Raw genomic sequence first — 26675 nt, 5'->3', positions numbered from 1 at the left:
AATGCACAGCATATGCTTAAAGGCTGTTACTATAGAAATACTTCTACCTCAGTGATGTCATACAGTTCCACATGTTTTGTGTATAAAACACATTTCCTACCCTTATAAAGCAACACTTCTCTTGGCTTATGTGTATGTTGTTTTCGTTGTTACCAACCTAGTGTGCGCATTCATGCAGCAGGTACTGAGGTCCTACTGTGTGCAAGGTAGACTATACACCAAACAGAAAACAGCCTTTGAAAACTAGTTGCTTAGGGAGATAGAGAGCTGTCAGGAAATATGAAAATATACAAAAGAAAAGACGTAAGTGGAAAGGACAGCACAGATAACAGCAGAAAGCTTTCTGTTCACTTATCACCATTCTTTAAGAGCTGTCTCAGTAGGAAATCTTTGGAGTACACATATCTGAATGTTTTCCCATTATTGTCACAAAGCATGTATTTTCCAAACTGAAGGTACCAACTTTAAAAAAAGTGATAAGAGTGGGCTGGCCAGATAGCTCAGAGAATTAAAGCACCTGCTTAGGCACATTCAGGGGCCAGGGGTCCAATCCCTGGCTGGCCGTGCCAGCCCTGCCTCTGGGGTGTGCTGAGATGGCAAAAGAGGCTGGGCATGGTGGTGCACACCTGTAATCCCAGCCCATAGGAGCCTGAAAGACAGGAAGGATCACTAGGAGTCTGAAAATCTGTGTAGTGAGACCCTGTAGACATTAAATAAAGGGGCCGGCCAAAGAGCTCAGAGGATTAAAGTGCCTGCTTAGGCAGATGCAGGGGCCCGAAGTTCCATCCCCCTGCCTGCCACCAGTCCTGCCCCCAGGGCACGCTGAGACAGTGCTTGAGACTGGGCATGGTGGTGAGTACCTGTAATCCCAGCACTTGGGAGGCTCTACACAGAAGGATCACTAGGAGTCCGATCTAGTAGTGAGACCCTGAAAACCCTGTAGACCCTTCCCTAAAATACAAAACATAAATACATAAATAAAAATAAAATTTTACCAGGATCCACAGAAAGATTAAAGGAGCAGAATCATTTCTTGTGGAAGAGTGATAATTAACACAAATTGTAATTTTCTGTTTACCAATCACTTTAATATTTAATAAGCTTGAAATAATAATCAGCTAATATATGACTAAAAACCAAAAAAAAATTGGTACCACTAATTCTATTTAAATTTATTTTCCTTTCTAATATGTGAAGAGCAGCAGTCTCTCCTTCCAGAGCATTTGCCACTCCACTGAACACAAATGATAGTTTTGGTACTAGATAGCCCTGGGAAAGGGTCTAGCCACTGGATGTAAAGTTTAAAAAATACAAATCAAAAGAGACTGACAGTGAACAAGGGCCCCTATGAGGTGAGGAGGGGATGTAGTAAGGAAAACTGTGCAAAGAAAACTGGAGGGCAGCGTTCACCCCGTGTCTCCCCAAGCTCCAAGAGCTCAAGGCTGGCAGAGCCTCCCAGCGCCCCTGTAAGGGAGATGGCAAAGTTGCATGGTAAATGGGCCTTTTGTGGTGAGTGGTCATAAACCAAAAAGAAAATGATCTCCTTAGTGACCTCTGATCTAAGTAGTCTAAGAATTTAAGTACAGTTATCATTTCTGGAAATAAATTATTACTACCAGAATAAACCTTAAGGTATGCAGTTTCATCACGATTTTGTCAAAGAACACATCAGATTGTGGTAGTTGAGCAACAGTGATATAAATAGCTTTTTGTGAAATCTTGTAACATCTCGTGTAAATGCAAAATAGTTTCAGTGTTTTTAAATTACTGTTAGCCATCCTCCAACAAATCTTCCTCTCCTCTATTTATGGCCAGAGTCTGTGGCTTTCTTCATGCTTTTGGCTATTAAAATTTACTCCAAAGAAACTTAAAACTTCAGTCTTATTTCTGGTCCAAAGCATTCTTCCCACCCACACCCCACCACACCACATCCCAGGTAGGGAATTGGGATAGGGTGCAGGGCTAGACCATCTGTCACCACACACTGGAGTTCCTGCCCACCTCTGCTTCCTGGGCCTCAGTGGTGGAGCCAAAGAGAACACACCAAGAAATAAGTCAGATGTCTCTGTTTAAGGGGAAGCACCACAGCCTCTGTGCCACACTTCCTCGTGGCTGGCAGTGGTCACTGACACACTCTGTGGCATCCTTCAAGCACAGGATGTGGCTGATGTTGAAGGTAGGGCCTCCTCTTCATACCTGACGTGGTTCCTTCTCCTTCTGTGCATGGAGTTTCCTGTCCTCTAGAGCCCTGTGCTTCCAACTTTTGCTGGAAATCTCTCTCCTTTTGTGGGAAGATGGATACATCACTCACACTGACTTCCCTTCTACAGAGTCTGCTCAATCCACAGGCAGCCTTGTGACAGCACATGGTGGGCATGTTGGTTACTTCCCAGTCACCTACTCCCTGCCTTGCCCTTGTCTTCTGTCCATTTGCTTCCTGATCAAGTAGACTCAGTAGGAAATTAGCAAGTATTATTCCAGAAACAGTCCCCAGAGTCAAGCAAGTAGGTCAGGCCCAGAATGTGGCTGGTGTTGCACATGGGGCGGGCAGAGTTACATGGAATCCTTAGCCTAAGATGGAATCTTAGGCCCAGAATGTGGCTGGTGTTGCACATGGGGTGGGCAGAGTTACATGGAATCCTTAGCCTTAGGCTAAGATGGAATCTTAGGCCCAGAATGTGGCTGGTGTTGCGCATGGGGCAGGCAGAGTTCCACTTCCCAGTCATATAAGCATCTGTGACTTTATGGCTGACCTTTTGGAGTCCAGACATCATAAGGAGCAAAATACCTTGTCTCAGAAAGGAAAGCACTCTGGGCAGGAGCAACATCTGTCATGTGTGGGCAGCAGGTGAGCACAGGTAGAAGTCAGACTGGCTCAGCCCTACTTTGGTAGGCACTGAAGGGGGGTGTCTGACATCACTGGTAACCTGTTTCCCAACCCCGTGGGCTCTGATGACTGCCTCTAGAGTAACAAGAAAAGTCTCATTTACCATTCTATTTCATTTTAAAAAATACAGCATTTAAAGTGAGACCCTGGTGCAATCATGTATCTCTGCACTTTCTGACAGACCTTGGTTGAGTATGGAGCAAACGTCACCATGCAGAACAATGTGGGGGAGAAGCCCTCCCAGAGTGCAGAGCGGCATGGGCACAGCCTGTGCTCCAGGTACCTGGTGGTGGTGGAAACCTGCATGTCGTTGGCCTCCCAGGTGGTGAAGCTGACCAAGCAGCTGAAGGAGTAAGTGGCCTGTTGGCTCTGTGTGAACGTAGTCCAGCTGTTGTGCTGAGGTTCACTCCAGTGCTCAGGTAGGCTCCCTGTCTTCCGGGCGTAGAAGGTGTTCTAGCGTTACCTTTCCTCCATCTTAGCAAGGGTTGTGCTGAACCTGCCATCTCCACAGAGGCAAAATGATACTGTATTTAAGCCAGATGCAGGACCAGCTCCCTGAGCAGGGAATTTAACCCTCAGTGGGTCAGGAGAGAGCCTTTGTTTGTGTTCACATCTCAGGCCAGGGTACAGAGCAGAGCACTGAAGCACATTTAGGCATCTTCTCTGATTTTCTGTCTTTAGTATTCTAGTAGTTGTAAAGCATGAGAGTGAACAAGACTAAAATGGACAGGTTCTCAGTTTTCCTAAAAGTTAAAATGTATATTCTGGAAATTGTAAGCAACTTCAATGCCTTACATGTGGTGCATGCCTATAATCCCAATACTTGGAAGGCTGAGGTAAGAGCAGTGCTGTCAGTTCAAAGCCAGCCTGGGCTGCATAGTGAGACCCTGTCTCAAAAAAAAGAAAGAAAAGAAAAGAAATACCCAAACTACTTAATAACTATTACCAGCAAACTTATTATAAAAGTTAACAAATGCTTCAATAATCCTCAAAATATAGAACAGTATTCACTCTAACTGAAGTCAGTTTTTTTCTTGATATGCTTATTAAACAGGTACACATTGCATATTTGGGTGTCAAGGAGGTTTTTTGGTTTTTGGTTTTTTGTAGCCAGCTCAGCCCATGTTGGGTGTGCGGCTGGCACAGCATGTGGTGCTGGGGATGGAACTGTGGTCCTTGCCTAAGCAGATGCTTTAGACCACTGAGTTATCTCATCAGCCCAAGGAAGTATTTCTTGATGCTTGTGAAGATACCTTTGAAGAAAAGAGGGCTGGATGAGAGTCCTTCAGGTAGCTTTCTAGCAAGTTGGCAGATTAAAAGCTAGTGCTTGCCTAAGGGGACGGAGGCCAGCTCTTGGTTAGTTTTCCCACTCTGATCAAGTTACAGTTGTCATATGCGTGAAGGCTCCTGAAAACTGGGATTAGTGCTCAAAGTAATTAATTCTAAGTGATGTTGAGCAACTAGGAGTATAAACCTTCAAAGTTAATCCTCAAAAGGGAAATATAAAGTCATATAGAGAGAGTACATGCATATATACATGTTTTATATATATAAAACATAAATACATATGCACATACATATATGCTTTATATATAAGACATGTACTATATATTACAGATGATTTATGATTGTCTTATACAGTATAACATATATATATGTATACCATATTTCAATAAAGTAATGTATATACTGTATAAAATGTTATTCTTAAGTCCAGATCATTTGAAGAAAAGGCCAGGTGAGTAAGAGGCCTTAGTTGACTGTAAGTATAAATTCTGCAGAAATATGGCAAACCTGTGGCCCTCTTTCCCTTCTCTCAGCCTAGGGAACCCTCATTTACCACTCTGCTTCTGTTCTATTGCCTTTGAGGTACAAGTTAATGTGGCCCTCCCCAGCTAGTACCTAAAATAATCTCTGCAATGAGTATAGATATTTCCTAGTAAAGCTGGGCATGGTAGCACACACCTGTAACCGCAGAACTCAGGAGGCTGAGGCAGGAGGATCACAGTGAATTGTTGGCCAACTTAGGCTGCACAGTGAGTTCAAGCCAACCTGAACTGCATAGTGAGACCCTGTCAAAAAAAAAGATACTTTCTAGTAAATACAATAAAATTTAAAACTTAAAATTATACATTTACCTATGAGCATTCTCTGCCCAGCTGAACAAAACTTCCTCGAGACAGGTGAGCTGTTTGAGCTTAAAGTTTTCTATGTAGCTGAAGGGAAAATGTACAGAGATTAACTTTCTACATTAGCTTTCCACAGGAAACATAATTCTGCACATGTCTTCTTGTTCCTATTTTGATATCCCTAAAAATAAATTGTCATATGAAGGAATTGCTAGAACAAAAGGTACACACATTTAAAATGGGGGCTGACACTACCTAATGTATTTCCAAAAAAGCTGCACCAACATCTACTACATCTAGTAGTGCATGAACAAATCCATAAAGAACTGTGAAACAACCAATTGAATGTTTTTTCTAAAGGTACATATTCAGAAAAGATCAAAACACATTCTCCTCAATCTCTGATGGTAGACTGAAAAACTGTCATGAGGTACAATAGCCGTTTAGTTGGTGAACTGTCCACAGCTGTGTCCTGGTCACTTCGTTGATGATCCTGTAGTAAAATATAGATATGCACTGGTACACAGCAGTTCTCCATGTTCCTCCAAAGCTAAATGCTAATTAATTAATTAATTAATAAAACAAAGCTAAATGCCGTGCAGTTATAGTTAAAGTAATGGCAAGAGAAAATCTGAGAGGTACAGTAAACCTGGTTCACTTCCTTTAATCTCAGCAAAGGTGGCAAAATTGAAAATGAATGGAGAAGTCTATTCATCACAGTCACAGAACACTGTACCTTTTGGCTTGTTAGATACCAGCAACACAGAGAAGTGCAGGCTTAGAAATTTTTTCCAAGGTCTGAGGATATAGCTCAGTGGTATAAGCACCTGCCTGGCAAGCACAAGGACCCGAGTTCAGTCCCTGGTACTGCATGCTGTGCCAGCCCTGAAACCCCAGGCACGCCATGCCAGGTATGGTGGCACATGCCTATAATCCCAGCACTTGGGAGGTTGAGCCAGGAGGATCTCTGCATTTTTGAGGCCAGCCTGGAGGCTACAAGAGTGCGCATAGGGCCATCCTGAACTGCATAGTGAGCCCCTGTCTCAAAAAAAAAAAAAAAAAAAAAAAAATGGAAGTTTTTTTCCCCAAGGATGTAAAAACATAAGTCTATAAAATAAGTCACTTAATAGCAGCACAGATTTGTCTTACGCTTCTGCAGGTCAGAAGGTCAGTAAGAGTCTTGCCAGGCTAAAGTCAGGATGCTGGCAGGCTGTGTCCTCTACAGTAAGTCTGTCTTGTTTATGGTGCCATGTCTCCCTCTTTAGCAGCAACAATGTTAGGTTTGAGTCCTTCCCACACTTTCAGTCTCTCTTGCCTAGTCTTCTGCCGCCTCTTGTGTTACAGACGCACGTGATTCCAGTGACCCAGGGCAACCTTCCAACCTTAGCATCATTGATATGTAATGTTCCTTCCCTTTTGTCTGGTGGAGTAACATAGTCACATCTACTGGGAATTGGAACACAGAAAAAAGTCTTTGGGGCTTTCTAACTAGTATGCCAGGGCTCTGTAAATACTGCGTAGTCCTGTACAGCAAAAATCTGTTTTGTTTACTTATGTCACCCTCTGTACTAATTAATAATGTTTTCTAAGTGGGTTGTACTCTTTGTAACCTATGATTCTAGATTACTTTTCTTAACACTTAAAGAATATTCTGAGATGCATGCTCTGAAGTCCAGAGGAAAGGTAGTGTTATGCATCATTTTCCCCTCGTACATGAAAACGCTTATTTAGTTGCTACCCAAAGTGAACACAGGGCCGGGGGCATGGCTCAGCAGAATAAGCGCTTCCCTAGCAAGCACAAGGGTCTGGAAAAAAAAAGTGAACATAGTTTTTTTTTTTATTGTTATTTTTTTCTTATCAGTACATGAATAAAATTACAAATTTAAACAATTTAGAAAGTATCATTGTGAATATATTCTAGATTTCACTATATTCCTTATTTCCTTAAAAACAAGATTATACATAGTATTTTTAATATTCTGTTCTAAAGAAAGTATATCTCACATATTATATAAATATTTTGTATATCTATACATATATAAGTATTCTAGTATTTCTCATTTCTAATAGCTGCCATTATAGAAATAATTATAAATTACTTCTCAATCTTATTCATCAGTGTTTTTTAAAATTTAATTTTATTTTGAAGAGTAAAAACGAATAGCAGGAACAGGATGACATACAATACATATGTTACAGATTTAATTAATAGTGGTTGTTTTGTTATCATGAGCATTGAGATTACTCTATTTTTCATTAATATGAGCAACAAACATCTTTTTTGTACTTTTGACTCTTAGGAAAGTTTCTAAACTGTTAGAATATAGAATATGTAGACTTTTAAAACTTTTGAATTCATTGCAGTTTATACAAAGTATCATAAAAACAACTTTCACCTCCCAACTGATAGCAGCAGCCATTCATCAGAATGTTGTGTTGTTTGTTTCCCTGTAGACAGACTATGGAGCGTGTGATGCTACAGAGCCAACTCCAGCAACTCCTCGAAGCCCAGAAATCCGAGGGCATGTCACTCCCTTCTTCACCCAGGTAATAGCAGGCACGTTGGTGTACAGAGTTCTGAAGTATTTTAAATCATTGAGTCTTCTGGATTTTCTTTAATGTCTTTTAAGGAAATGATTGCTGCATGTGTGTGTAATCCCAGCCCTCTGGGAGGCTGAGGCAGGAGGATAACAAGTTTGACTCTCGCCTCCACAACATTACAACTTACAGAGAGTTTTTCAAAAAGGTAGCATTTTTATACAATGGAGTATTACTCAGCTACAAAGAAAGGTAAACTCAAGGTTTTTATAGGTAAATGGATAAACTAGAGATCATACTCAGAAGTGATATAAATCAGACCCACATGTGTAAACATTGTATTATCCCCTAGTGTAAGGAACTGAAAGAGTAAATAAAATCTGAAAGGTACAAATAGATACTGTGAAAGGGAAACAATCTGTTCAAAGGGAAGGAACTACTGGGATGAGGGAAAGGAGAAAAGAAAGAAGAAAGGAAGGAGGGAAGGAAGGAATAAAAGGAAAAGGGAAAAGAGGAAAGAAAGGCAGGCAGATGATAACTAAGATAATTGTACTACTAATTTCCATTGGCTTATTGAAAAAACAGTAATGCTTAATTTTTAAAATTAATTTTGCATACATACATCTGGTAGTCTGAAAAACTACTCTGAAGATAACAATATTTAGTTTAACAATCATTGTTGATATCCTGTCATCTGGTTTTGAAATTCTGCAAAATTTTAAATTTTTTTCTCTTAAAAAAAAAAAAGGCGGGTGTTAATTATTGGAACTGTCCTACAAAATCGATTTGAAACTGTCTCATTGCTATTTATTTCTCAATAAAATTAAGGAAAAAAACAACTTCTGATATTGCCAGTCCTACAGATAACCCACTACTATTAGTACTATTGGACTCTATTGGATTATTTTGCTGAATTCACACACCTACAATATTTAAATGGCAATGGAATACCCATCTCTGGCAAAGCTAAACAAAAAAAGGGGATACAAATGAAGGACCATTTTGTATCTGTATATACAAAATAGTTAGCATAGATATACAGCTACTTCCTCTTAATTCAATGAGAAGAAAGATTTGTACTAATAGTATTTGGACAGGATATCATGTCTGCCTCTTGTACTATGAATAACCACTACGAAGATAACAATATGCAATGTATTAATTATTGAAACTCCTATTAATCAGTTTTGAAACTGTCTCATTGGAGCTGGGGAAATGGCTCAGTGGAATAAGTGCTTCCCTCGCAAGCACAAGGGCCTGAGTTCAATCCCTGGTTCCACCGAAAGAAAAAAAAAGAAACTGTCTCGTTGCTATCTGTTTCTCAATAAAATTAATTTAAAAAAAAAAAAAAAGCAGCAGTGGGATGTAGCCCAGTGCAAAAGACCTAGGCTCAACTGCCTATACAAAAAAAGAGAGAAAAAGAAGGAGGAAGGGAGGGAGGGAAGGAAAGAAGGACAGATGGAGAGACAGGGAGTAAAACACCTAGGTTGATCTCCAGCTCTACTGTTTCTTTATTCCATGGCTATAAACAAATCATTTTCTTTTTCATTTCTTGACCTGTAAAATGAAGAATTAAGGATATACAGCTTGATGTGGCTGTTGAAAATGGAATTATGAGAAAATTCATGTGAAATTGATGTGTAAACAATGAGACAGGCAAGTTTAGTAGCCATCAGGTGTGAGACATGCTATATTTTTTAATATGGCTGTATCTGTGGAATATTTGCAAGTTGCTATTACAATGATTTAGTGATTATTCCTAATTCTATTCTTATTTGTAAGTTTATTGGTTTGTTTGAGACAGGGTATGTATTGTTATGTACTTCAGGCTGGTCTTGAACTCACTTTGTAGTCCACGCTGACGTGAACTTACCACAGTCCTGCCTCAGACTCCCAAGTGCTGGGATTACAGGCGTGTGCTGCAAATTATTGGTGCTAATAAAAACCACTTGCATCTTTTTCATTTTAGCAAAGTAAAAAATCATCTCATCTCTTTCATGCTTTTTCAGTTCACCTTCTTCACCAGCTTCCAGAAAGTCCCAGTGGAGAATTACAGATGCAGGTGATGAGTCTGTAGCCAAAAGCAAACCAGGAGCCCAAGAAGGGATTCAAGTTCTTGGAAGCTTCGCAGCCACCAGCCGGGTCAGAGCCAAAGCAAAGGATGAAGATTCCGATAAAATTCTACGCCAGTTATTGGGAAAAGAAATTTCAGAAAATGTCTGCACCCAAGAAAAGCTAACTTTGGAATTCCAGGATGCTCAAGCATGTTCTAGAAATTCAAGAAAGATCCCTCTGGAGAAGAGGGAACTGAAGTTAGCTAGGCTGAGGCAGCTGATGCAGCGGTCACTGAGTGAGTCTGACACGGACTCCAACAACTCTGAGGACCCCAAGCACACCCCTGTGAGAAAGGCTGACAAGCCCCGGCCACAGCCCATTGTGGAGAGTGTGGAGAGCATGGACAGCACAGAAAGCTTACACCTGATGATAAAGAAACACTCTTTGGCATCAGGACGCAGGTTTCCTTTTAGTACCAAGGCCTCCAAATCCCTGGATGGCCATAGCCCATCTCCCACCTCAGAGGGCAGTGAACCAGATGTGGAATCCCAGTACTCAGGCTTGGGGAACATGGCTCTAAGCCAGCCCTCTGGAGACCCCACACAGTCCAACCCTGACAGCACCACTACCCAGAAAGTTGCCACAAGTCCCAAGAGTGCTCTCAAGTCCCCATCTTCCAAGCGCCGGACATCTCAGAACTTGAAACTCAGAGTTACCTTTGAGGAGCCTGTGGTGCAGATGGAGCAAAGCGGCCTTGAACTAAGTGGAGACAAAGACAAAGGCAGGACCCTCCCACGGAGCTCTGCAAGTAGCGAGTCTGGGGAACAACTGAAAAGACCTTTCGGAACTTTCCGGTCCATCATGGAGACACTAAGTGGCAACCAGAACAATAATAATAACTATGGAGCAGCCAGCCAGCCGAAGACTTCCACATTGCCCTTAACCTCACTTGGAAGGAAGACAGCAGAGGCCAAGGGAAACCCCACAAGTTCTGCCAGCAAAGGAAAGAATAAGGCCGTGAGTGCTATTTAGAGAACATCCTTTCCCCAGCTAAGTTGACTGGGTTACGTAACACTGCAGACTTTTGACATCTTGTGGGAATTTCTGCAGAAATCCCCAAAGAGTGCATTGATAACTAAATTTGTGTGTTTCTAGTGAAAATGTATCATGTTAGAGTACATACCCACTGCCCTTTCCTTGGAAAATACTCTGAGCTAAGTCAGATCATCAGGGTTTTGTTCTCTCCTTCTGTTTCCCGCGCTGACCTGATCTTCAGGTGCCAGGGCTCCAGGGCCAGGCAAGAGCCATTTCTATAAGATGAACCACCATTTGGTACAAAATCAGTCCTTCATTGGTACTGATTCTGCTTCAGGAAGTGTTTGCCTTCCTTGTGTTCCTGGATAGTTCATTCTCAAGCCCATTTGAAATGAATATACTGAAGGGGCCTCCACGTGAGCTTCGGGTAACACAGCCTCCTGAGTATCAGTTGGAGGCTGTAGAATTGGCAGTGCTTGCTGGTACACAAGGGATGGCAGAAGGTGCCATCAACTACACTTCACACTTATATTTATTGGAGACTCTTGCACTACCATCTGTGATTTCTGTCTAGTGAATAAGAAATGTAAACATCTTTTTCGGCAACACCTTTTGCATGCTCTGTGCTTGCTATGCCATCAAAAAGCAGTATGGCGGCCAAAGCGCAAAACTCTGGGAAGGAATAAGGGAGATCACCCCTGTCCCATGAAAACAGACCTCCCAGACCAGTGTCAGAATCTTCACAATTTATTTACATTTATTGTTGTTTGTTATGTTGAAATCCTATTATAGTGAAGTCTAAGAATTGTCCCAATTCCTTGTCGTATCAAATCAACTTTTAATTAATATCCCTTTAATTGCTAGAACACCAGTTTTAAAATTATTTATCAGTCGCATCTGTAAATTATCCCAGTTTATAAAAACCTCAGTATGTTTGTTTCATTTAGAGAAGGTATACTTGTTGCCAAGACCCCAGACTTTTACATTAAATATTTCAAAACTTAGATTGTTCCATTAAAACTTTTCCAAGTAACTCAGATTATATCAGTAGTAGAAGAATCATTTCGAGTTTCCTATGTTCCTTGTAGTGTATTCTAAGCTGCTGTCATCTAATCTCTCTCCAGCATGCCTCATATTTATTGGAACTTATGCATGTGCTGAACTCATTGCATGTTTTCAGATGATTTTTTAATTGCACCTCTAGGAGATGTACAGCAGCTGCAGCAGTCTTTCCTCTAACCCGCTGCCTGAAGAGCATCTGCATAACTATGCACGGTATGTGGTACCCTGAGGTGCACTGTGCAACATTGCCAGGTCTTAGCTTCGAATTGCATGAGCTCTTAAATTATTCACCTGCGACACCTTTCAGTGTGGGCTGAGAACATAGAAGAAAAATCTGCAAGTCTTTGCTCAAAAGAAGCAGGCACAGAGTGTAAGAAGGTCATAGAAAGGCAGCGACCACTCACTGCAAGCACTGCATGCCAGCGCTGGTCAGGAGAATCTGCTTAGTTCACAGCCTGCTGGGTTTCTTAGTTGACTTTGGCTTTCAGTCTTTGTTTTAATGGATTCAAGTACCAAGTAAGTATTAGAATTAAATTTCCTGTCATGGCTAGAAGGAATCCGTCTCTGGTCAGAATCAGAACTTTGAAACAGAGCTGGAGTTTTATTTCAGTGCTGATTATCGACTGAAAGCTCCTTTCGTCACCACAGGAGGAGCAAGGCTTTGCCTTACAATGCTCCATTAGCTTAGCATCAGGAAGCACAATTCCAGGCCAGAAGCAGTCCCTAGGTACTCACCAGTAGAACAAGAGTCTCTCTCAGTGTTCACATTTTCAAGCACATGGACTGTTCCTGAGATAAGGGCCCAGTTCCTGGGACACCTCCCTGACAGAGTCCTTCTGCAGCCTAATGTTCATCTTCCCATTGGGAAGACAAGCCAGTGGGAAGGCAGAAAATGGGAGGAAAAAGAGCAGCCCAAGGGGAGGTAAATGTATCCAGTGTTCATTTTAAAGGTGACTATAGCTTTAAATCCCTTCAATCATTGAAAAATTATTACCTGCCATTTAACACTTTTCCAAAGTTCCTCAAAGAATCTGAATGTATGTGTTGTACTTAGAAATTTTAGTTCAGAATCTAAGGTGCAAGAAAATTACCCTTGTTTTTCTCCCTGTAGATCAAATTTGATCTGCTTGAGGTCTGTTCTCAGGTTGGAGGGAAATTAAATCTCAGGAAGACAGGGGCTACTCTGGGGTCTCATTAATTGAGTGCATTCAAGAAAGAGACTTGGAGATTCCTGCGGACTGAATGGCAGTTCTCTGCCTGGGTCTGGCTCCTGCACAGCTGAGGCAGTATCTAAACTGAACCAGGTGCCTAGGCGCTAGCCTACAGCCAGGGCCTGAGGAGCAGAGGCAATAAGAAGCTCCCTCCCTCCCCAACGCTGAGCTTCTGCCCACTTCTGCTTTTCTCAACCTAGATTCCCCACTTGTGTATCCATTTTCTGTCCCCATTTTGGGCTCAGTGGGTCTTTTGTTACTTGGAAAATTCTACTTTTGTCCTTAAACAGAAGTCATCAGAAACACCCTGCGGCAAGGAAGCACAAAGGCTTGGCAAACTCCCTGGGAGTGGGAAGAATACTTCTCATTTCTTCCAGGCTTCTACACCAATTGGAAACAAGGCAGCTATTATCACAATAGATTCTCCTGCCAGGAATACTTCATCTTGTCTTTTTACATACAAGGGAACAAAACTGAATAATTTGCTCTAATAGGATTATAAAAATCAGAGCACAAAATAACCTATGGGGCTATTAGATCTGCACTTTCCAACTCATCCTAAGGAACAGTCCTTCTAAAGTTTCAGGGGTTTTTTGTTGTTGCTTTTTATGTATTTAGTACAGGGTCTCCAGGTTCTCACTACACAGATCAGACTCGTAGTGATCCTTCCTCTTTTTCAGCCTCCCAAGCACTGGGATTATAGGCACACGCCACCACACCCAGTCTCTTTCCTTGTCTCAGTGCACCCTGGAGGGCAGGATCAGCACCACGGGCTGAGGATCAAGCCCCAGCCCCTGCAGGTGCTTTAATCCACTGAGCTATCTGGCCAGCCCTTTAAAGTCAGTGTTAAGCCTGCTAGATTCACTAGTTGATTTTTTTTTAATTAATAGAGTTTGATTTTAGCATTGCATTTGAAACTGAGAAATAAAAATAATCATATTAAATAAGTATCCTGACCCCTTTTCTTCATTACCCTGTGAATCAGCCTGTACTTAAGCATATTTTTAGTTTGGCAAATATTTCCATAAAAAGTAAAAAATCTAGGGCTTTTTTCATGCTGGCGATTAAAAGGTTTCTTTGATTTTTTTCATAGTGATAACCAGGAATGAAATACTGGCCTGGTGTACTCTTTAGGTTAATCAAGAAGGGATATCTCCTTGAAATCAAGATTACTTAGAGAAATTAAGACTATACTGAAAGGCCTAGCATGAAAATTACATAATTGACTTTATTACCAGTCTCATTTTGCCTGTGGGACCCAACTGCACAAAGGAAAAGAGCCCAAATATTTATCAGCCATGGCTTCAAATTTTGGTTCAGAAATTTGCTTGAAGACCAGGTGGCCCCCTCAGGTAGCAGAATTGCCAGGCCAGTGGCCATCCCTGAGTGGAGGTGACCCCAGAAGTCACTGTTCCTCAATGGTCCTGCAAGCATGGCCCTGGGAAAAAGTGAGGCAGTGGATCTCATTCCAAGGGCGCACTTTTCCTGGTATAGGAAGAAGTAGGAAAAATAAATACAGCATTTTAAGGAATGTTGGTGCTGTGAGAGAGTTCTGTTGCTATTTATTTTTCTAAATTGGTCACAGCTTGATAGCAAGTAATCTAAATCTCTTTTCAGTGCCCTTTAAAATTAGATTCATCCTTATAAACAGCTTTCCCAGTATATTTCAACTGCAAGGATGACTTGGTTTATAACAAGCAGATTTATCCTTACTTTTCTCACAAAGTTTGTGTTATTACAACTCCAAAAGAATGCTTATGGTTGCAGGTCTTAAAATGACAATGAAGCATTCATTTCCCAGTGATTAAGTCTGTTTGAAATCTACAACACATGACTTACTCATTGATTCCAATTACCAATAGAAAGAGGGCAATAGCTCTTGGTCATGACCAGTAGCACCCTTTCTGACCATGGTGGCACTGTGACTTGAAAGGTTAGCATCAGGAAACTCCTAATCCCACTGCCAGCATAAGCAATAAACACCATTAGTATGGATTTCGCTGCCAAGAAATTGGCTGCAATCATAGTTATATATCAAAAGGCAAGAGCTAGTATCACGTATTTTGCATAGACTTCAAGGTTGTTGTGATCTGTTTAGCCCATAGTGATGTCACATCAGCTATAGAATGTGGCAGCTGTTTGCTGTGTCCTGTAAAGAATACAAAAGGAAGACCTGCTTTGGAAACCAGAATCATCCTGCAGTGACATATTGTTTCAGCATATTGGATTAATGGTAGCCAGAAAACCTACAAACATCCCACATTTCTCCATCTCCTGCCTCCACTGCTCACTCTCCAAGATTCTGTGAATTCCATTAGCATCACCTTCACAGTCTGCCTCCCACTAGCAGCAGAGTTGTCTATATGAACTTCCTTAAGGCTGAAATTTTAGAGAAGTAATAGGGAGGTGGAAGTCTAAAAACCTCCAACGGAGACTTTGCCTAGACATGTCCTAGTGCACTCACTGAGCATCACTGCCCATTCAGTCATTTGAGGTTTTCCTTTTTATCCTGGGGCCTCCCTAGGTACCAAGTCCCGGAGTTGGCAGGCTGATCATGTCACATTTTTAACTCTAAGCCACACATTTTGCTGTAACACAAAAAGTCATCATCCCTGTGGTCAGGGAGTTCATAATTGAGAAAATTAAAGACAAGCTCCTCAAAGTTGTAAGATGAAAGCAGTGGCCCTCAGTAACTCATCATACCCCTTCATTCTCCTAGTGTCTAACTTGGCAGCTAATACATGGGATGGATTTCATAAATATTTAGAAAAAAATCAGAGGTTCCAGCACTCAAGAGCCTGAGGCAGGAGGATCATTGGGAATTTAAGACCAGCCTGGGCTACAAAGTGAACTCAAGGCCAGCCTGAACTAAATAACAAGACCCTGTCTCAAAAAAGACCAAAAAAAAAATGGTAGAGTGAGAAAAAGAGTAAGTAAACAGAAAAGACGAACATGTGAGGAGAAATAACTCAGTGTGTCATCCCACAGGGGGATGTTCTGTGTAAGTCTTTTGGGGGCTCACAGGAGTGCGCCTTCCTGCAGTACATTTCAGTTCTGGTACTTCATGCACAAACTTTCATATTCAGAACCAGAATCCCAGTTTCAGTAGATGAGGTGTATGATGGCTCTACTCTAGGGGAAATCGCAAGGTAGCGAGGCCTCCCTTCTGGCCAGCAGTGGACACGTTGTGGCCCTCTCACACCGATGGTGTAAGTCCTGCCCCGCACCACGGATGTGCAAGTGTAGACCCCGTGCCAGGATGAGCCAGCACATAAGATTACATGAAAAACTGTTACCTAAACATAAGACTTTTCTCCTTTTCAATTTTGGTCATTCCAAATGTGATAACCAAAAATAAACTTGAGGCACAGCAAATATCTGAATAATTCATTCTAGAATTACCCAGACATTTTCCTTCTCTTAGATACTGGTAATTTAGGATGAAGCAACTGAAGGGTTTGGAAATGAATAAATTATTCTTACATTATGTCAGTAAATGTCCCAGCTAACGGTTTATTTGGTGTGGACTCAGCTGTAACCATGCTAGGCCCCGGTCCTGCAGAAACACTACTTCAGGGGAACCCAGGAACCCGGCACTAAAACAGAAATGTACCATCAAAGTCAGAACCGTACCCTATCGTCTGTAGTCTATAACCTAAACTTGCTTTTTAGTTTATATTTCATCTAGGTTGTTTTTAATCAGAATAATGTAAGTACATGTAGTAGTAATACTAGCGTTCTGAAGTCTAGCTGTCCTCCATGCCCAAACCATTCATTCCTTATTCCTGCTTCTCTGAATCAAACACTTGCTTTGCCTCCAGATGTTTTCTCTAGTATTATTTCTAAATGTATATTCATATAGATTCTCTGTTTCTAATATTGTCCATGTTATCTATTGTCATCCTGCTACATTTAAAGTATTCAAGAGAACATTCCAAGATGCTTTGCATGTATTTGCTATTTTAATCTTCACAATGACATGTGGCAGATACTATTATGTCCAAATTTTGCATATTGAAAACAAACATTGATGACTATGTATCTTGCCCAAGATTACACAGTAATGTTATAAATTGTGGAGCCAGGCTTTAAATTTGATATTTGATTAGTCTGGCACCAAAGTTTAATTCCTAACAATGAACCAAATTTGTGTTTCTCCTTCTCAAATTCTGTGTTAGCATCCAACACTGTCTGTCTGTCTGCCCGTGTGTCTGTGTGTCTGTCTCTCTCTTACACACACACATACACACACACACACACATATATACACACACCCTGTTTTTGCTTCTTTCTTCACTGATACATAAATACATAGTTCATTTATACTTTGTGGTTAAATCAATATCCAGTGTTTATTTTTTTTTATTTTGTTGTTAGTACATTTTTGCAGTACATAATCACATTTTCATGGAAAGGTGGTGCACATAAATAGCATATCTTAGTTCTCTTTTTTCCCTTCCCCTCTCTTCCTGCCTCCTCCCTCCATCTATTCAACCCCTTCCCACTTGCAAAGGATCTGGCTCCCTATTTCCTATTATCTTTTATTTTGCTCTTTATGTTTTGGATTTCTCATATAAGAGAAACCATGTGATGTTTCCACTTACGTGTCTAGTTTATTCCACTTAACATTATGGTCTCAAAAAAAACCAATCTGCTGGAAGATAAAATTGGTAAAACTTTTAAAGACATAGCCATAGGCAGGGCTTTCTGAACAGAACTTTATTATTATGCCTATGTAAATAGCAATACAGATCCATGTGATATGCCATATTATATTTTTCCTCATAAAACTTTGCTTTCCAAAAATTTTGATCTCAGTTTATAATTCATTTCTAAGCACTTTTCCTAAGACAAAACCATCTGTCATTGCATTTCAACAACTCTGTAGTCTCTCATTTCTTCTCCTGCCCCAGCATGCACTGCGCCTGGCCATCATCCTGGAACCCTGTTTGTGATGTCTTGGGAATCCCTTTTGCTTCTTTGCTGCAGATCCTGTTCACTGAACAACTGTCATTCTTTTTCTAGTTTGGTAAACATTACTTCTCTGAAAACATGTTCAGTTCTGTGGATTATTAGGAGTGTTTGGCTGGGTATAGAATGTTTATGTAACTATAGAAATGATCTCTTCAAAAACACTTTGCTTCACTGTCCTTACCTTCCATTATGTCTGTTGAGAAAGCCCATTTCTCTCTGTCACTGATTCCTTACAAGCTTATACTTTCCCTTTATTCCTCATGTCCTGTTTTCTTTTCTTTTCTTTTTTTTTTTTTTTTGGTGGAACCAGGGACTGAACTCAGGCCCTTGCACTTGCCAGGGAAGCATTTATTACACTGAGCCATCTCCCCAGCCCCATGTCCTGTTTTCTTGATGCTGTGCTATGGTTTGGGTCTATCTTCATTCCTCAGCTGTGGGCATCCAACAGGCTTTTACAATCCAAAACCTATATATACTTCAATTCTGGAAAATGTCTTATATAATTTAAAATATTTGTATCATATGTTTAGGAAATTTCTTTATTCTGATGCTGGACACACAAGCCTGATCCTTAGGTTTCTGAACTAGTCTTCCCTATTTGTGCATGTTCTTGCTTTGTCTAGTTCTGCTTTCTAGGGTATTTACTGAAATTAACCTTCCAATCCTATTGTTGTTTCTTTTTATTTCTGCAATAATTATGTTGATTTTCAGTAGCACTTCATCATCTTTTTTTCTTGGTTACCTTTTTAACTGGTATGCAAATCTTATCTTCCTTTGTTTCAATAAGGATAGTATTGTGTGCACATGTTTTTCTTGCTTTTGTTTTTTGGTTTTTTGTTTTGTTTTGTTTTTCCGTTTCACATGTGGGAGATGTATGCTAGTACGTAGAGAGCTGCTTCTTGCTTTTACACCTTCACTGTCATCTTCGGAAACCCATCTGCTGGGCTCTCTGATGAAAAACCTATGCTTTTTTTTTCTCCTCTTAAATTAATTCCAAATGTCTATCCATTTTTCCATGTATAAAATATTCTTGTCATCTTGTCTGTTATCTTCTCTCCCATTTGCCCATTCATACAGGCTGACTCTGTTTTGGTTTTTTCGTGTTTTTTTTTTTTTTTTTTTTTTTTTTTTTTTTTGCGGAACCGGGGATTGAACTCAGATCCTTGCATTTGCCAGTCAAGCGCTTACCCTACTGAGCCATCTCCCCAGCCCCCTGACTCTGTTTTAAAAATGTATTTACTATCATGTTTGTGTTATTTTACAAGCAAAGTGATAAGTGTGTATTGAGTTCATCATGTGTAATTGGAAGTCCTTAGAATGTCTTTTCAATTAGTGTTTTCTTTTTATTTCTTTCCTTTTCCTCTCTTGCTCATTTACAAGTCTGTAAAGTTTCAGTCAGAGGAAGAAATAGAAATGTGAATTATAACCTGCAGAGTGATGATGTTTAAATATCAGAACCCTGACAGTAGCCTACATTCTCTTGATGAGTGTTAGTCTGTTTTGCATTATTATAACAATACCTGAAGTCAGTAAATTGATTTTCTTAAAAACATTTGTTCTGATTTATGCTTTAGATGTCCAAGGTCTAGGGCCAAGATCCAGTGATGATTTTCTTGGCTGAGGTAGTACTCAGCATCCAGGTACAGTGTGTCCTGTGGTCTCTGTCAATTCCTAAAGAGCCATCTGGACTCAACAGTGAGAGCTCCACCTTGTTGATCTTACCTAGTCCTAATGACCTACCAAAGTCCCACCTCTGAGCAGCATAGCTGAATTAAATTTCCACCCTCCTAATATAGCACAATGAAGATTAAATTTCAACATATGAACACTTGGAGACACTCAGATCACATCCAAGGCATAACAGTAAGCAAGCAGATTCTGAGGCCATAAACCACACTTGTATTCTCCTGCATCTAAGTGTATCCTCCTACTGTTACTGAGAAATATGCCAGAAGCAGTTTGGATTTGCTTATACAGGAACACAAAGTAAGTTAGTAGTATGTAGGCTTATCCACCTTCAGGAGATAGCTCCTTTTTGGAAGCTTCAAAATTCAGAATGGGACCAACATCTTGTAAAAATGAAGACACCTGTCTAGGGGAAAGTTCATTGTAAAGAGCAAAGCTGTTTGAAGATTTTGCATCTATCTTGTTTGTCCACAGACTTACTAGGTGCTGAGTATTAAAAAGAACATAGCATTACTCTTCCCTAGTTCCCTAGTTTCTTTTTCCCATGGATTTACCTACTTGTGGTCTTTTAACATGATGTTTACTGAAGTGCACAACCAAAGAAAAAGCATTCAAACTGTTAAGATTCAAGCTTATTGAAGAATAAAAATATCACTAGTGATTTCCATGTAAGATAAGTACTAAAATCTCTTGCTACTGTTACACACACACACACACACACACACACACACACACACACACCCTGGTACTGTACAACCTCTTTGTTTGATAAATCCCTCTTGGCTGTAGAATGTGTCAGTTCCAGATAGGGCTGGCCTGATAGCTCAGTGAACTAAAGCACCTGCTTATGCAGAGCATAGTAGCCAGGGTTCAATCCCCAGCATGCCATGCCAGCCCTGCTTCCGGGGTGCACTGAGACAGAGACTGAGACTGGGCATGGTGGCGAGCACCTGTAATCCCAGTGCTTGGGAGGCTGAAAACAAGAGAATCACTACAAGTCCGATCTATGTAGTGAGACCCTCTTAACCCTGCAGACCCCTGTCCTAAACACAGAAAAGAAAAATAAAAAAGAATGTGTCAATTTCAATCTGTATGGTTGACAAATTACTTCTGGAGTAGAACTCAGATGTGCCTAATGTGACTATTGCTCTTACTGTTCAAAGAATGGTTTATATGAAAAGAGAACAATTTGCCTTTTGGATGAAGTATTCTTAAGTGTGGCTTGTGTGTGGATAATTTCCATTTTTGGTGAGCTGTTTAGTGACATTGTCTTGTAACTTGACCATGGTTTTACCTAATTTTGGCCTGTGGTTTCTCTTCTTAGGCCTAATGACACCGATAGAAAAATGAAAAAATCCTACAGCATAAAGCACATTGCTGAGCCACAGTCAAAGGAACTGTTTTTGTAAATCACGTTTTAATATCTCACTGATGCCCTTGGACACCATTGGAAATTACTGGACTGTCTTCAGTGCAAGTGGAGTGATAAGAATAATGCCTCACCAGCAGATGAGCAGAGTATCAGGATGCCTTAAATTTGTAGGTTAGACTAGAAGATGCGTTTTTGGGATAATATTTGTATATATAATTTGTTTTTTTAAAAGTGCTGTTTAAAAGCATGGTTGACCAAATATATGTTTTTTAACATTGGATTGATTCAACCTATGCACCGGACCTTCCCAAAGCCACTGACACCATTTTGTACTTCACAGATTGCATGAGTATTTGCTAATGTTGGTTGAACTTCCTCTTACCCCTATCACAGCTTTGACTCAGCTTCTCAATGAGACCAGGTCAGTGGTATTGTTTTCTGTCAAGTGTGTTTTCTGTCATTTCTACTTTTTGTATAAAGGAAATAAAACAATGTTAATAGCCACATGTACAGTTGGGGCACCTACTTTCTAATAAACCTGTAATATTCTGATTTCTAAGGAACTTTGAAGGTATTTTGATGGCCAGTATTTTATTTCAAGAACCAACTGCCCCATTTAGTTATTTTCCCTTAGGGGTCAAGTAAAACGTTCTGTGCTTCATTAAGTATTAAAGATCATACAAGTGTATAAAGTAAGCCAATCCTCTGCTTTCACAGATCTCAGCGTTGACATGGGAAATACTATTCAGTCCTCCATGGGTCACTTTTTTCCCAGCTCTAACATTAGGAGTCTTGTCTGATCCCTTAGGAGACAGTGTGGAGCCCACTTCCATAATAGCCTCATTGTTGACGCAGCACTTTCAGGCCCTGTAAACACTTGAGTTCCAGAGGATTTCATATTATCATGTATTGCTGGTGAAACTTCAAGAGTTTTATTTTCAAAGTGTTGGCATGGTCTATAAGAAGCCTGTCAAGTTTCAGTTGAAAGTAGAGTATATTCATGGTAGGAGAGAGAGAGAGCCATGTACTATTACAGTGACTAGCAATATTACAGCAGTAATGTTGTCTGGTCTATTCTGCTCCTGGGTGCATGAAGTAGGCTGAACATCTGGATCTCATGTCTAACCTCAGATGTGTAGGTCAACTCTGGCTGATGAGCTACAGTGAAGTAGTGAAGAAATGAATGTGTTTTATGTACCAGACGCTACTATATAATGATATCAATACTTCTATTTTATAAATTAAGAAACTCAACTTCAGGATTTTTTTTTTTCTTTTTTCCCCAGTACTGGGGATTGAACTCAGGACCACACGCTTGCCAGGCAAGTGCTTATTCTACTGAGCTATCTGCCTGGCACAACTTAAGGAAGTTAAAATCCCATATCCAACATAATATCAGAAAGTAGCAGGAATAGGTTTTGATACATGTTACTGGCTTTCACCACTGTACTACCATGTCCATTCAATACTACACTATTTCCTCAGTTTGTACTTCTGGACAATTCCTTGGTCTTGGATAGGCAGGGGGCATTGCCTTCCTGAGAATCTAGAAGGGGCAGTGTCAGCCTGTATCCACATCTTTGGGGTAGGTTCCTTCCAACTTACAGAGCTCCATGTATATGAACCTCTGCCATTTTCCTCTGTCCTCATTTGGGTCCTCTGACCTGCTGTAATTATTGGAGCCTGGGGTTAAGTGAAACTCTGCCTTTCCTTTACTGCCTTAGCCTCAGATGAGTAGCCCTGTCTGAGTTTGGACCCTTGGCCTTATTGCTCATTCTTCATGACCTTCCCATTGCTTGAGATTCCAATGGAAAATACATGGCATGCACACATGAGGTGTAGATTGTGTTTTCACCCTGGTTTAGATAGGATAAATTGTACAAAGAGGCAGCCTTTGGCAGTTGACCCAAAATTGAGTCTGCAAAGAAAGGGGACCCAAAAAGTTCTCCCTTTCTCTGGCCCCAAAGGTCCTACTTTTGTTCTGAAAGAAATTTTTGTTTATTTATTTTAATTTTTTTTACATCAAGAAGTTTTGCATCCTGTGGATAACTTTTTTAAGCAAGGAAGGGCAACCAACTAAACATAACAAAGAAAATCTCCAGAGTTTGAAAGAAAAAAAAATCACCTTTTCTAAAAAAACTTTGGCAATTCAGCTGTTTAGTGCAGGTAACATTTCAGCTCTTACAAAAAACAAAGAATACAAAAGGTAAAATAGGAAAGCTGAGCAAATCCAAATCAACCAAACTATATGACAGTGCATTCTATGTTTAATGATGTTGCTAGGACACAGAAAATGCTGGGCCTTATCACACACTTATGTATCTGTACTGCCCAAGTTCCCTATGGAATGGATATATTATGATTGCTGGAAACTAGTAGATGATATTTGTTTACCACAGACTTACATGCAGCATTTAAAAAATGAGGACAGAAGCTTATTTTTCTGTAGTAATTGAGACACATTTACATGCTAGAGAAAGACTTTGTTTCCTTTTCGTAAGCAGAGCTTTGGGGCCCCTACCCCAAGTGCTTCCCATTGGACTAGTAAAATGAGTAAGGCTCTATCTCCATGCCTGATTACATGCAGCAGAATAGGAAACTCAGCGCCATTGTGAGAAACAATCACAGCATCTGTCAGCATCTTTTAAATACTGGGTTCTTTTATGCCTCTAAAGGGACTTGTATTGCCAAAGTTTTAACACATCAACTTAAAAACATTCTTTAGAAAAGATAGCAGGATACTGACCTATCAGCACTTTGAATGGATTGAATTCCCATGACTTACTCTTATTAAACATTAGTATCAAGACTTCAGCCCTAACAAGAAAGCTCTGGCTGTGCATCCTGAGGTTGGAAGTAGGACGGAGACTCTCCAAGAAGGCCTTCAAGTAAGATTTTGAGAATAGTTTTTCTCAAAGTGAAGAATCATGGGGGGTGGGGAGATAGCTCAGTTGAATAAGCGCTTGCCTGGCAAGTGCAAGAACCCGAGTTCAATCCCCAACTCCACAAAAAAAAAAAAAAAAAAGTGAAGAATCATAAACAACTGGATAATATAAGGTAAGTGGAGTAACTATTAAAAAGATAGACTCCTTGATATAAATGAGTGACTGCTTTTTTTCCATGCCCATCTATATGCTTGATATTGTCAATAAAGCTAAATCCATAAGAACAAGGCACTCATCCCAACAAAGCGGGAATCATTTTCCCCATGAAACATCAGGTTCATGCTACTACCTATGTCTCTCATTTATTGGTATATCCTATCATCCCTCATAGTATTTCTGCTATTCTTTAACTAGAGCCTAGTCTCATGTAACTTCAAGCCTTTGATTCCTGCCCCTTATGAAACTATTAGTTTGTTGATCTCAACACAATCTTTGCATTAACTCTCAAAGATTGTGGCTGGGGAGATGGCTCAGTAGAGTAAGTGCTTCCCTGGCAAGCACAAAGGCCTGAGTTCAATCCCCGGTTCCACCAAAAAAAAAGATTGTGGTTAGTAAACATCAAATAGTCTTCTTCAGCAGCTCATAGCCCCCTTCTCATCTCTTCCTCATTATTTTTATTCTAACCTTTCCTTCCTTTTTTCTCTCTCTCCCACTATCCTTCACTCCCTTGCTCTCTCCCCTCTCCCTTTGCTATCATCTTGCTTCACTTTTCTTTTATTAGTAGTAATTTTTTGTTACCAGGGATCAAACTCAGGACCTTGCACTTGCCAGGAATGTGTTCTCTTTTTAAAAATTCTTCTCTTCCCTATATTTACAAGGTTTCAACACCCTACATGTGGGATCTTCCTGGAGAGAATGCTAGCAAAGAAATTGCTGGAACTAGAAATGTACTAGACCCAACCTTACAATTAAAAGTAAGTGTCACTTCTTGCCAAGCATGTGAGCAGCACAAATATCATCCTCTCCACTGACAAAGTCAGTAAACTGCGCTTTCACCCTTACTAAGAATGAGGCCCTGTGCTAAGCACTCATAAGAAAGACCTGGAGGTTTGTGTCAAGTTTTGAGACGAAGTTAGATCAGACTTCCCATATGCCCTTGACGTTCACAATGGTCATGTGACTTGGGCCAGTAAAAGGTAAGTGGAGCTTTAGGAATTTTTGTAGAGAAAGAATCTGGCCCAGCACAGGTATTTTGTCTATCACTCTTCTGCCTTTCCATTAGAAAGTGCAGCCTTTCTAATAGTGACTACAGGGGGCCTGCCAGTTAGCTCAGTTGTTCAAGTGCCTGATTATGCAAACACAGGCGCAGCATATCCACCATAGTTTGATCCCCAGCTCCACAAGCCTTACCAGACCCGCCCTTAGGGCAGCCTGAGCCAAAAAAAAAATCCTTCTAATTATGAGTACAGAAGTCTCATGAGAAAAACTGAAAAGAGAGATGGAGGAGGGAACCCGGTTGCTTGACCACTGCTCAGGCTCTGAGTCGCGCCCTGTGTTATTTGTTGAATAAAGTAAACTGACGAAATCACTGAAATCTGACATCCAGTAGGACTAGCAAACTATAAAGCCCAACTGGTGTACCCAGTTGACAGAATACTAAGATACAGTTAAAATGTACAGTGAATGTTTAAGGTTAAAAAGTTGCGGTAAAAAAACACGTCATTAATCTCCCTAAAAATGACCCTTCTAGGAGCCAGGGATACAGCTCAGTGGCATTAGTGCCTGCCTCACAAGTGCAAGGTCCATCCCCAGTAGAGCAAAAAAAAAAAAAAAAAAAAAAAGCCCTCTCTTGCTTCAAACACACACATATCCCATTGTTCATACCTCTTTCCAAAGCAGTTCTGAAGACCTTTTATGAGTGTCTACCAGATCTGATCCAAAATTTGAAGAATACTGCTGCCAGTTGCCATCCAGTGGAAAGGCAGACTTGTGAAAACACTACAGTTCATCTGCTTCCACCTTATTCATAAGCTCTGGCACTGCACAACTTCTGGCTGTTCCTCCAAATCAAAATGACCGTGGAAGGCAAACACTGTGAATACCTTCAGGATGTCCAGGACAGCACAAATACAGACACTCATGAAAAAGGACTTCCATAACTGCTTCAAAAGTGGCAAGAATGATGCGATAAGTATGTTCAGAGCAATAGCAAGTATTTTGAGGGAGATTATTGGCAATATTTTTTATGGGAGTAAATATTTTAAAATTCAAACATTCACCGTATTTGTTAATCATACCTTGTGTACACCCAAATCATTGGAATACAGCAGCATTTCATTGTGGCCTGTCTACCACCAGGCCAACTGTATTTGGCTATCCCCTAGGACTCTAAATGTCCTGTCACATGAGAAAACCAAAAGAAAAGGGTTGCTCTGGTCCATGGTACAGTGGAGGAATACTGCTTACCCCAAGGCAGCCCGGAAGCCAGGTGCAAGAGCGAGCAAGTGTGTTCCGGCAGGCTTCCTCCTCCTGGATTCTTGTTTGCTTCTCTGGGTTTTGGTGTTTTAGTTTTTTCCTGTCTGAGTTGTAGTGGGAGTTGGGATCCTTAGGGTTAGATTAGGGAACTGGGCCCCTTTCAGAGGTAGAGGCCAGGTGTGGTGGTGCATGCCTGTAATTCCAGCACTTGGAAGGCTGAGACAGTAGGATTGCTGAGAGTTCAAGGCCAACTTGGACTACATAGAGAGACCCCATCTCAAAAAACAAAGAAAAGCAGTACAAAGAAGGGGACCTCTGCATCTCAGACCTGCTTCTGTGTAGTTACACTGAGCCGACAGTCTGTGG

General features: G+C 40.6%; 1 protein-coding gene across 7 annotated transcripts in view; it reads left to right on the top strand.

Moving 5' to 3' along the window:
- The window catches only part of Sncaip (synuclein alpha interacting protein), a 149251-nt gene extending 127798 nt beyond the window's left edge, over nt 1-21453 (top strand). For 5 of the 7 annotated variants that reach the window (XM_023715343.1, XM_023715342.1, XM_004631336.2 and 2 more), the window contains 5 exons: nt 3069-3238; nt 7471-7563; nt 9564-10626; nt 11849-11919; nt 20902-21453. In XM_023715343.1, coding sequence (XP_023571111.1) covers nt 3069-3238; nt 7471-7563; nt 9564-10626; nt 11849-11919; nt 20902-20986 — 1482 coding nt within the window. In that variant the 3' untranslated portion in view covers nt 20987-21453. The remainder of the gene's footprint in view (nt 1-3068; nt 3239-7470; nt 7564-9563; nt 10627-11848; nt 11920-20901) is intronic. The other 2 variants (XM_023715345.1, XM_012514755.2) reach the window with 1 other exon arrangement.
- The last annotated feature ends 5222 nt before the right edge of the window (nt 21454-26675 follow it).

This window comes from Octodon degus, unplaced genomic scaffold (assembly GCF_000260255.1).
Source record: "Octodon degus isolate 3935 unplaced genomic scaffold, OctDeg1.0 scaffold00040, whole genome shotgun sequence".
In the NCBI taxonomy this organism is placed as follows: domain Eukaryota; kingdom Metazoa; phylum Chordata; class Mammalia; order Rodentia; family Octodontidae; genus Octodon; species Octodon degus.
The sequence above is the reverse complement of the archived record's forward strand: the minus strand, read 5'-3'. Positions and strand labels throughout refer to the sequence as shown.